Genomic DNA, 12,340 nt, shown 5'->3' with positions numbered 1-12,340 from the left:
CATGCCGTTTTTATGCATCGTTTTCTTAGCTTAGCTTACTTGGCTAGTCGACCAACATTGTTTTATGCATATAAGGCTGAACAGAGCTAAATTACGGACATGTGACGCGGAGACAGGGATGCTTTTAAACTGGGAACAGGGATATAAAACAGTGGAAACAGGAGATAGTTTCCTCTGCAGGGTGAGACAGTTGGATATTCATGTCAGAGCAACGGTGGGGAACAGTGGCAGCTACAGGCGTGAGCCAATATGCAACTGCTGCCTCATGACAACACTGAGGGGACACGCTGTCGCAAATTCTTAAACAACAATGTCGTTGTCCATCACGATGTTTCACCATACGCATCGTCATATGCCAATTTGGCAGAAATCCCCCAGCCCTAGTCAGCACTGTCCACGAGGCTTCTCTTCATCGCTTCTACCACGATTTAAACTTTGGCAATATGTACAGTATGTACATCAGGTAACAACATCATTTTTTGATTAGCAACTGTAATGCGATCACTTAATTTAGGACCAGTAACTTGTTTAATTAATGAGACATATTATTCTCATTTTCAGGTTCCTGATTTTATTTTGGGTTACTATACTATTTTGGGGTTTACACGCTTTAATGTTCAAAAAACACCCACAACAAAAACACCAAACACTCTGTTTTAATTCCTGTCTCTTTAAAGCATGCCCTCCTGAATGCTCAGTCTGCTCTGATTGGTCAGCTCACATATGCCTGAGCCAGTGCCGCTAACAACAACAGAGCAGCTGTGATAAATTTATTCCCATTTCCCAAAGTAGCTTCTAGGCATAAATAATGCAAATGTGTGACAGTGAGACGCAGTGTGATGTCACAAAGTCACGCAAAAGGCGGGACTACTGACGAGGCATTTCTGGAGCAGTGTTTTCTGTGGGAGAAAAGCACTTCTGTCAGAGAGGACTTTGACCTTTTTAACTTTCAAGATCTTTTACTTACACAAGAACAGAAAACACTGAAGGGAAGGAAAAAACAAATAAGCACAACATGTGTACTTCGGTGTCCATTACAGACAAATGTAATATGATTACAGAAATGTGTTGCCCTCAATGCTGGTCAGAGAATGATGTGCGAAGAAGGCCAATGTGTCAGTCAGTCTTTGTCAAGCGTTTTTTTATGTGAAGAGAAAGGTAAAAAGATTGAGATGCTATTAAATCAGATCGAATACAAATCTACATCCACAAATATACTGATCTGGTTTGTGAAAAAATTTCCTTGGGAGACTTAAACTAGAAGGAGCGAAGCAGCTAGTACATTTCATTCCAAATGAGACCTGTTTTTAAAATTCAGCTCATCATCAGTCGGAGCGATAGTTCACCAAGTAGACTGTCTCAACGTTTCTAGCGCACTGACAATAAGTGAGTATCCAGAAAACTTAAAAACCAAAGTGAGCATCATGCCGGCTGCAGCGCTCGTCAGTGCACAAACACAAAGTGGGCAGGGAACACACTGCTGGCTCTGTGCTGCTCAAACTCTCGAATCCAGCCAGTTACGCACACATCACTGCCAGAGTTTTTAATAGGCTTTTTTGACCAGCAGATGGAAGTGATTTTGTGGTAGAAACAACAGCCCAGCATGTTGTTCTGCCTATGTCCGAGCGTTTAGCGCGGGTTCGAAGGTTAAACGGATGATGATGATGTTGTCCCTGGACGCTCCTCTTAGCCCTGACTTTGTCGCGTTTCAGCGAGTTCGCCCTGGGAGAGGCAGCGGCTGTAAGCAGCTTTTGACTCTCATCGTCATTCTGATACTTGTTAATCTTTGGGTCAGGTGTGAGAAGCAGTTTGTGTTAGCTTTAAGACTTATCTACCTGTGTGTGATTCCTCTCTTGAAGCACATGAAAGCTTGACTCTCATCTCTTTGCACAGTCGGCGTGTGAGCACCTGGTTATCTCTGACCATACACACACAAGCACAACTCAGACACACACACGTTCACTTTCAAGCCCTCTTTTTGAACAGCGCCTCACATGATATGTCGACGTGGTGCTTATACGCATCAGCGCGAAAGGGCTTTCCATCTGGGCCGATGTAGCTCCATCCTGTTGAGCTGAGGCAGTTTTATGCATAAGCGCACGGTTTGAAGTTGAAGATTAAAGAAGAGGAATATTTACTCGCAACGTTTGAAAAAAATTTGATCTTTCTGCGAGGAAACAAACTGAAGTCGCTCTGACCACAGTACTTCATCTGGTAACCTGAACAAAATGTGTATATATGCTATTATGTGCTCATTTCTGTGTATTTGTTCCTCTAAGTGCACTGTGTGTTCAGGCCTTGATGATGAAACATGGTGAAGGGCAACACAGAATGAAAAATTTAAACTGATAAAAGTCGCCTAATAGCTTTCATAGATTTCAATTTGCTGGGCGGGTGAACAGAAGAAAGGAGCGAATGAACCAATAACAGAGTGGCAACATACTTCAGGTGGACAAAATAGCAGGAACACCACACGGCATAATGCAATCCAATACAGCCCTGCCACAGTAATGGTACTTTTGATTGATGTTTGCTGGGAACTCGTTTTAAGGCTGTGGTCTGTGTCGCTGTTATAAAAATGTCTCGTTAAGCGTCAGTGTTGTTGGGGCTCTGCGCCTCCTTCTTGCCACGGTGCTTACCTTTTGCTGTGATCCTGAAGGATGCACTCGACTGGCCCTCCGCTTCAACTTGATATCGGAGATTGACAGTCAGCTGGTAGTTGTAACATGACTCATGTGTGTCATTACCATTGGAATTTTGATATACAGGTCAAGGGAGAAAACAACAGAAGCACATTTTGATACAGTATGTTCAATAGGCCATTAACAAGAAGAACAGCCATTTCTAAATAGTTATTGTAGTTGTTCTTAACAAATGTGAACAAATGTAAAGTAACGTTACCTGAAACGTTAGCTAACGTTACCTAAAAAGCAACTTTTCAGCATGTTATTTAGCATGGACCACAATTTAAAACACTGCAACACTCTGCCTCATCCTGGTTGTTGCTGTTATTTTTAAGCCATTAGTGAGGGCAAACGATCAGCATGTTAGAGTAGAAAAACAAAGCAGCATTGTCATTTTGCAAGATGACTGGGGGGGGGGGGTCCACACACACAGACCATGGAGTGACACTCCCACACAAACCGCTGCACCAAACTGCGTGTTTTGCTGCACTGCTGGATTTGGTTCGAATGTACCCTGACTGCTATACAACATTCTTTATACACTGTCATACTCCAACCTCACATCCATCGTCTTCTACAGGAAATTTGTATATATATATATATATATATATATATATATATATATATATATATATATATATATATATACATATATATCACAGAAGTGTTCAAAATGCACTTAAATAGTCTGAGGGAGGGTTGTCATACAGACCCCCCAGTGTCTAAACACAGTTACGCCTTTTACTGGTGCCGCCAGAATCCTTGCAGCTGCTTTAACTTTAAGACCATAATCGAAGCTGCAAAGGCAACTTCAATAAACGAGAGCCACATGAAAAAAAACAGATAACAGAGAAACATTCGGGTATTTCCTGTAAATGTATCCGTATAATTTAAGACTATTTTAAATGCATTGCCATGCTACAAACATATTCATGTTACCACTGACAGAGACACATTTTTAAAGCACACTGAATTTGAAATTAGGCAATAACTATGAGGTGTCATTGTGAAGTGCCACCCTGTAAATAATACTATTTATAGACCCATATCAGAAGAACAGTGTAAGAACTGCAACCCTGCAGTAATTCAACAATCACAAACGTTGGGAAAGTCATCATATATGATCTGAGGTTGCAAATCCTTTTCAGTCAATGATTGACTTGGTGTCTTGCTCGTGATTTCTATAAAAGCTGCCTGGTGTGTGTTTTTAGGATTCTGCGGCCAAAATCCATAACAAAAAGTGAATAAAATGTGAGAAAATAGTGGAAAAAAGGCCCATCACACTCAATATGACATCATTAGTCACTTTTATCATCCTGCCAGCAGTCTAAAAGCCAAAGATGTTCAATTTACATGATATTAAACTGAGAAAATCAGCAGATACTCACATTTCAGAAGCTGCAAATATTTGTTCAACACTTAACCACTACTAAAATTGTTGCCAATTAATTTTTATGTGTATCGACTGACTGTTTAACCAGGTAATGGATTCAGCTCTTGAAAGGGCCACAAAATCTGCTCAGCCAGTGTCGATATCAACCCCCAAAACACCTTCAAAGCCCAGCGACACTTCTGAGTTGTTGTTTCATTTCAAGTCCAATATACTGAAGTTGAGCAAAACAATGAAAATGTGGGTTCAGTCATGTTTCCTCACTCAATGTGCAAGCTTGTGTGTGTGAGGTGTGCTAATGGATGGGAGTGAGAAAGATCACGACAATACTGGAGCTGCAAATGAAAAGAAAATTGAAAAAGGAAAAAGTAAATATTTAAGGGGAAGAAAATTAAGAAAAGGACAAAATGGTGTAGACGCTGCAGATAGATGTGTAGATGTATAGACGGATAGACGGATCGATTTCATGGGATTAGACAGGGATGGAAAAGCAGGGAGAGATACACCCGCTGATGTTGTCAGGGGCTTGCCGCCCGTTACAGGGGCTAGCTGATGAAAGCCGCCGCGATGCCTGGCAACAGTGGAGGAGCGCTGCAACACATGCTCCATCACAACAGGACGTACAGGTAGAGAGGATCAGCGGCGGAGGAACGTGGAGATAAGATCAGGGTTCAAAGATGCCCCCGCGGAGCAGAGCTCAGGCAGAACGGGGCTGGAGAGCACAAGGATCAGATTGGATTCTTTTACCACTGTGTTCGAGATTACGCCTCGCTTTCTCACTTCTTGTGAGAGAGAGAAAGAGCAAAAAAAAAAAAGAAACATGACTAATTCTTCATGGGCGTGTGCCCTCTCCCTCAACCTGCTGTGTCGTCCTCTAATTGAGTCCTGTCACGTCTCCCTGACTCCTGCAACACTGTCCCACTGACTCGTCGGGCCCACTTAACCTGTCTCGCCCGCTTTTTCTTTTCATCCGTAATCTCTCCTCACCTCATCTCACAGTGCACAGCGCTCGGTCCTCTTGCGCCTAACCTGCTTTTCCTCATCAAAGACGCCATCTCTCTTCTCCCTGCTCCCTTTACTGCCTCATAGCCCACGGTCTGTGCCATAGGCTGTGTCTTATATCCTTCCTTCCACCCACTCTCCATTTGTCAGTCGTCTCCTATCTGCCGTCTCTCTCTGTCTCACTCCGGCGCTTGTTCGCTGTTTGTTCTCGCTCTGTCTTCTTTTTTTCCTCACATCCTCTATTTGGTTGTCACCCATCGTGGTGTATCGCTGCTGGTTCCTCTCCATCTTTGTCTTGTCCCACCGTCTTGCTCTGTTCCCCACACCCTGCACACACAGTCCACGTATATCCCTCTTTTTCCATTTCCTTTCCTCTCTTCTTGGCCCTATGAGGACTATAAGGAACCCCATGGAGAGAAATGATAGAATTGAATTGTCAGTCTTCTTTTTTTCACTCCTTGCATAAGTAAAAGCTCACTTTTTTTTCCTTCCCCTTCCCGCAGTGTCCTTCTCTGGTCTGTCCTCTCTCTGGGAGATAAATCGAGGATTGTTAACAAGATGTACATTTACCAGGTTAATCATCTCCCGTGGGACGCATTCCAGTCTCATTATTGTCACCACGCAGGGTAGATGGAGATGTCATTTAATTTTGCCAGGAGAGAATAGAAACTTTTGCTCCCTCCTCCCTCCCGAACCCTCCTTTCCTGCAGCTCTCCACCTCAGCTGCCTTGATGTGAAATGACCTTTATGGTATAATGAGCAGAAAGGTACCCGCAATCATAAATTTTACGACGAACTGTATATTTTACATTCAGCTCGTGTGGAATAAACTACAGTACGGAACAAAAGAAAAGAAAGTATGCAGCTATAAACAAAGTGTGTGTGTGTGTGTGTGTGTGTGTGTGTGTGTGTGTGTGTTTGGGAGCAGCCCCGTTTGTATCTGCGAGTTTGTGTATGCCGGTTTTATGGAGACACAAGCACAAAGAGACTGTCGCTCTGAGGAACAGCTCTATCGAGATCAAACGCCCTCAGGTGGATATATATCTCCACCTGCTGAGAGGCAACCCCAGTGCGACCCCCGGCGAGGCGAGTCCCTTCCCTCCAGGGAGTCCATCGACTGTGGCACAATAAGGGGCTCCACCCTTTTAAGATCACCTCTTCTTCGGGGCCAGGAGTGTGTATGTGTGTGTTTTTATTTGATGTTGAATAACTGATCGTCAGGATGGGCAGATAAGAAAGATAAGATAGAAACCATCTGCCATGGGGAAACTTTTCGAGAAGTTAGGGGCTCTCATTATGTCGAATCATGTGTTTTTTCAGACTACGCACACCTTGTTGAATGAAACTCTGGAGTGTGTGTGTGTGTGTGTGTGTGTGTGTGTGTGCATGTGTGTGCTGTACAAAGTAGGAAAGAAATGCTGCACACTGTGGGTCCATATGCATTTACCTCTTACTTACATGACGTTTTGGCGCTCAGGATCAAGATCAGGAGTTAAAGAAGGACCCATGCAAGGGGCACGTATAGGCCCAATCACTGTTTCATTGGGTTAGCAACATCAAATCAGCTAACTTTTTTTTTTCCTGTTGTCATTTTCGGTCATTTTTTTGCTTCAACTAAAATGTTAAAAGTGCAAAATGAACTACAATTGTCAGCAGAATGGAAACAAACAACAGTCTTGCCACTATTTCAAAGACGTCTTTTGTCACAGGGATATCTATTGAAGTTAGCATGCTAAGCAACTAGCCTCTAGCCACATTCCAGCTGAAGAGGTGACCGTCCAATAGTAAACAACACCAACGATCTCCTGGTGCTGCGAGCTCCCAGTCTGGCCGGGGTTAGCGAATATGACCCAGCCCAGTTGTACATGAATATCAGACAGAAACAGACTTAACATGCTTGCGGTTGGGAGTTTCAGGTGAACTCGTTGAAGCCATTGCTGTATTCATTGGGGTCGGACTCGGAGCGGACCTCAAGTCCACAGGAGTCACGTTTCCTCACTCACGTCGTTCTCGTCGCCCCTCCCCTCAAACTTCTACTCTCCACTGTAAAACGGTGACAGAAAGTTGCGTCACACTGAAAAAATACTGACATTATGAAAGTTCCTCTCACTGAAAAAAGACAAAAGAGGAAAAACAAACAAACAGAAGAAATAGTTTTAGATGTCTGTGTTTTATGTTTTTCAGTGCCAAGTATTTGTATCAGTGGCAATACAATTTTTTCAAAATACAGACATTTCATTGCCAGTGTTACCTGTCAGTTCGGGTTTTTGCTTCCAATGACAAACATTCATTTCGAAGCCAAAATTCACTGACACTGTTCTGGCTCCATACTGTGGCAGCTGTCCACTTGTCTGTCTCCTGTCTACTGTCGACCTTTAGCGTTGGTTACATTTCTATTATACTGCATGTGTATGCCATCCTCACCAGTAAATACAGGTTTCACCAATCAACCAGGACTGAAATCATGAGGATCACTTTCAGCTATCACAAAGTTAAGACTTACTGTCTTACAGGTTGAAAGAACAAATGATGAAGTTATTAATGACTGGACAATAAAAATCATCAGCCTACCTGTGTTTGTATGTAAGTCCAGAGTTTTTACCGAAGGACTTGTACACAGGAAATATCCAACAATTTCTCCACGAATTGCCAACCAAATTAGCTGTCGGTATAGTCGTTGTTTTAATCTATTTCGTTGAGGCGACTGTGCTGACCTGTTCTCCAGCACCACAGTCGAGATGAAATTTAAATCACCGCAAGAGGAATATGAAAATCCAATGGCAGATCGCCATGGAATTTACTAAGCACATTTATGCTACCCATGGGATGAATTCTTTGAATCAGAGCAGGATGTTTGACAAAATTCTTTAACTTTATTTCAGTTTGAAGTTGCATCATAAGGAGGACTATTGGTGGCCTTTTTTTTTTTGGGACTGTGCTTTTCCCCCTTACCATACCAGAGGTTTGAGAAGGGAAGTGGGAGGCGGAGCGCACCAGGGGAGCTCAGTGAATGGATGTGAAAAAACATGACGCACATGGCATAGCCTAAATGTGTGGTATTGGTTAAAGAGATGGTAATGGACTGTATTAGGATAGCTCTTCTCTCGTCTTTCAACCACTCGAAAGCGCTCTGTATCACACGGCACTTTACCCATTCACACACACACAAGCAAGCAATACAGCAATTTATATCTAAGGCACCGGTATTGCTGTATACCCATTCACACACACTCAAATAGCGACAGAACAGCTATCAGGAGGAATTCAGGGTTCAGTTTCATGCCCAGTTTTACATAAAGTGATTTTGGGGATGTTGCAGTTTTTCCCACTTTCTGATGTATGCCTCGAGAAGCGCCTTTTTTGATGTTTTTGGTGTGGTCCAAAGTTATGCCCAACAACATTACAACAACATATTTTCACTCTGATTAAGGACGCAGCTATTTCATAATGAAGTCTTCATTTCATAATGAAGATTTTTTGATGTACCCGTGATCTAAGGGCCCTTGGCCCAGGTTAAGATGATAGGACGGCTCATCCCCTCTTCCATGAGCTGTGTCGTAAGATTTCCCTGAAACGCTTTTTCTTTTAAGTGTTGTATTAGTTCAGCCACATTTCAGAGTCCAGAGCGATGATGGCATTTCTTGAGGAAAAGCAGAGAAAATGAGCGAGTCAAGAAAACAAATGCCTCGGTGTGCCGTGTGTGGTTGTTGTCAAAGCTGTGAACAAAAAATGAAGTGAACAAGGGTAAATGGACTGTAATTATGAAACGCTTTTCGAGTCTCAGCGACCACTCAAAGCACTTTACGACAGAAGTCAGCATTCGCCCATTCATACGCGCACTCACGCGCTGATGGAAGAACTGCCGGGTGCAATTTGGTGTTCAGTATCAGTGGCTAAGGGACACTTGGACATGTTTACTCCAGGGGCTGGGGATCGATCCACCGACCCTGCGATTGGTGGGCGATCACTCTATTCCCTGAGCCGCAGCTATCCAAGGGTGTTGTAATTTACTGCAGGTTGAATGTGAAATGGCGCAACATTGCATTACGGTGGGCTGGGGTGAAAAAAATGGGCTGCAGGGGGTTTTGCTGGACTGTTGACGTTTTGGTGGTACGGCTGTAGAAGTAACCGCAGTCAAACCCAACACCCGCATACTTTATTCTAAGCTGTATCCGGCAAGTGATTCTTTGCGAAAAAAAGGAAAAAAAAACAGAACAACAAACTACCACAAATGATGGACCCAGAAATCCAAGGCTTAACTCCAAAAATAATTCATAACCACCTTGAGGCCTCACCTCTCGTCCTGTGGCTCGTTAATGGATGTAATTGGTGAAAGTCGGGATGCACGGTATGGATTTTTTCCGGCCTGTAGCATTACAGCTGAAAGAAGTTAGCCTGGTAGTCTGATGACGTTTCTTTTCTTGCAATGCAAGAGCTAAACAGAAATTGAACAACAGAAGGAAATAACACATTAGCTTGCTTGTTAGAGCACACATCAACATGATGCAGTGCTCCGTATGCACCGAAAAGTGAGCAAAGTAACAAAACACAAAACTTTTGGACAGAAATGACTCGACTGAAGCTGGACTTCCTTTATTCCAGCCACCTTGTACATCTTTTATCGCCGTTAGATATCTGCACTGTGTTCAGCATTTTTACACGTGTGCTGTAAAGTCCTTCCAAAATCCAGCTTTTGCATGAAGTAGCAAAATAAGAGCACATACAGGTGCATCATAAACATTGCATGGGGGTCATTTACACAGCTGATAATGATAACCAACACTTTCCTGCTCGTCATGGTCAGTACCAATAAGTTAAACGATGATTTAGCATTTTGGTTTTATAAAAATGATTTAAAACCTCTAATTTATTCAAACCTGAGGGTAAGATGTAAAAGAGCAAAGATCTGATATTCCTCAGCTCTAATGGCACGTTATGCTAGAACTTCTTCCTTCCTGTTGAAAACCCTTGAAGAAGATGTGTTGCAATTATGTTGTCGTCATCTGAAGCCTTAAAAAACGTCCACACCGGCGACTACATGTTTGGCTCTCTAGTCTACTAGCCGCAGCAGTTTGACGTCCTCTCGTATTCCTTCCTCATCTCCTTCGTCTTCAGTCCACCACCCACTGTATCGGAGTGTGTGGATGCTGAGCTTGTTAAGTCAGTGAATCCTATTCGGCTCCATACTATTGGCTCCATTACCCGCCTGTAATTTCACCGATACAATACAAGCCAATAACATAGATTTCCCCAAAATGTTGTGTCGTGCATCCCGAATATGCACGACTGCGTAAAAAAGGTGTGTTCCTTTCCTTTCCTACGATGATTTTCAGCTCATATTGTTGCATACAAGCGCTCACCTCTCAGATCTCACTGCATGTTTGATCTAATGTAACCGGTCTCATCTGCATGCGTTTGTCACATTCTCTTTCTCCCCGTCAGAATAAAGACAACAACAAATCCTTTTTTCATTTGCAGCCCCGTGTGTCGGCCCCGGCGCGTTGCTCCACTCAGCTTGTTTCTCGCGGGGCACCGTGAGTGTAGACAAAGGAATATGAGCAGCGTATTTCCAGATGTAATGCATTATTGTATGGCTCCTGCCACCTGGGCTTCCTTGATGTGTGTTTGATGTAAAACCCAGTGGCACCAGTAAAGCTCCCCGACTTTGAAGGAGGTGTATCGATGAGCATGAATGTTGGATGGATTGTTGTAAAGTGGATTCACATGAAAGGGCTATTATTAATGAAAGAGACACTTGAAGAGAAAAGAAGGTGGTGCACACACACACACACACATGCACACACACACACGCACAGAGACACACACGGATGCAGACCTCACCCTCGGGAAATAATCATGGGAGCTAATCCATCTCAGTGAGGTGGAATATGCTTATTTAAACGCTTCAGTCACAAATTCATTTCACACATTCCTCAGGCTCTGTTAGTGATCAGTGAAGAAAAATAGACGCAGCGCTCGTTTTCGCACCACTCTCCGAACAACATTAAAGGGTGTGAATATCTAATCTGTTTTTCATCTGTTTCTCTCCTGCCTGTCACCCCCCTTTCATGGTCGCTTTCTTTGTTTCGGCTCCTCTTCTTCCTCCTCTCCGTCTCGTTTTTGCAATCACCCGGCCCGCTCTCCATCCCCCTTTTTTTCATCATTTTTATTTTATCCTCACGTCTGCCAATGTCTCCGTCTCCACAGGCATCGGCACCGAGGACGGCAGCGCGAAGATGGACGAGGATTACAAGGGCAAGTCCCAGAGGCAGGTCCAGTTCAACCCGGGCCAGACCAGAGCCACGTGGCGGGTTCGGATACTGACCGACGGGAAGTACGAGCAGGCCGAGACATTCCAGATTCTGCTGTCCGAGCCGGTGATGGGAGTGATGGAGTTCCCTTCCACAGCAACAGTTGAGATCCTGGATCCGAGTGACGGTCAGTACTGCATTATCTACTTTAGGCTACATTATGCAGCGATGGAATTTAACTGAGTAGGTTTACTCAAGTACAAGTATAATTGTGATGCACTTGCACTTTACCTGAGTATTTCCATTTTATGCTACTTTTGAACTTGAACTCCACTACATTCGTTTGATATTTTTAGTTACTGGTTACTTTGCAGATTGCACGCCGCATCAGATCCCAAGTAGTGCATTTTCGAATTCATTTATTTTATTGCCAAATCGGAATAAAGAAACACTGATCCAGATGATCAGAAGATATGCTAAATATATCTACCAGGCTGATCATTGGTTGACCCAGTGTATACAGCAGCTATATGCATAAATTGAAATAGTATGCTTAATTTACTTTAACTTTTGATACTGAAATACATTTAATTTCACACACTTTAACAATAACATAATATATTTTACTAAAGTATGACCTTTTACAGCTCTGTTTAAGGGTATAAAACATTTTTCTTACATTTAACTGACAGTTAAAGTTAAAAGTTACTTTAAAGATTTAAATTATAAATATGAAATATAATCCACAAAAAGATTGTGATATAATATTGTAGATTTAGCTACTAGCACTAGCCACTAGCGTAGCAACATGTTTAGCTTTCCCCCTGCCAGCTGTAACATTTGAGTCGTGCAGACACATTAATGCAGCGGTCGTCATAATCCAGTTAAAATATATGAATTTGAAAAGGGCATTACTTTGAGTACATTAAGATTCTAACACTGCTTTTACTTCAGTAACAATTTATGCACTTATCTAAATAATTTATACACTGAATACCACAGTCTTGTCAAAA

At 42.9% G+C, this 12,340-nt stretch overlaps 1 protein-coding gene across 1 annotated transcript in view; it reads left to right on the top strand.

Moving 5' to 3' along the window:
- Positions 1 to 12,340, top strand: part of frem2a (FRAS1 related extracellular matrix 2a) — a 70,281-nt gene that overhangs the window by 27,663 nt on the left and 30,278 nt on the right. The window contains exon 4 of the mRNA XM_030439043.1: positions 11,284 to 11,514. Coding sequence (XP_030294903.1) covers positions 11,284 to 11,514 — 231 coding nt within the window. The remainder of the gene's footprint in view (positions 1 to 11,283; positions 11,515 to 12,340) is intronic.

The sequence above is a fragment of the Sparus aurata genome, chromosome 13, assembly GCF_900880675.1.
Source record: "Sparus aurata chromosome 13, fSpaAur1.1, whole genome shotgun sequence".
NCBI lineage: Eukaryota > Metazoa > Chordata > Actinopteri > Spariformes > Sparidae > Sparus > Sparus aurata.
This window is presented reverse-complemented; position numbering and strand designations above follow the sequence as displayed.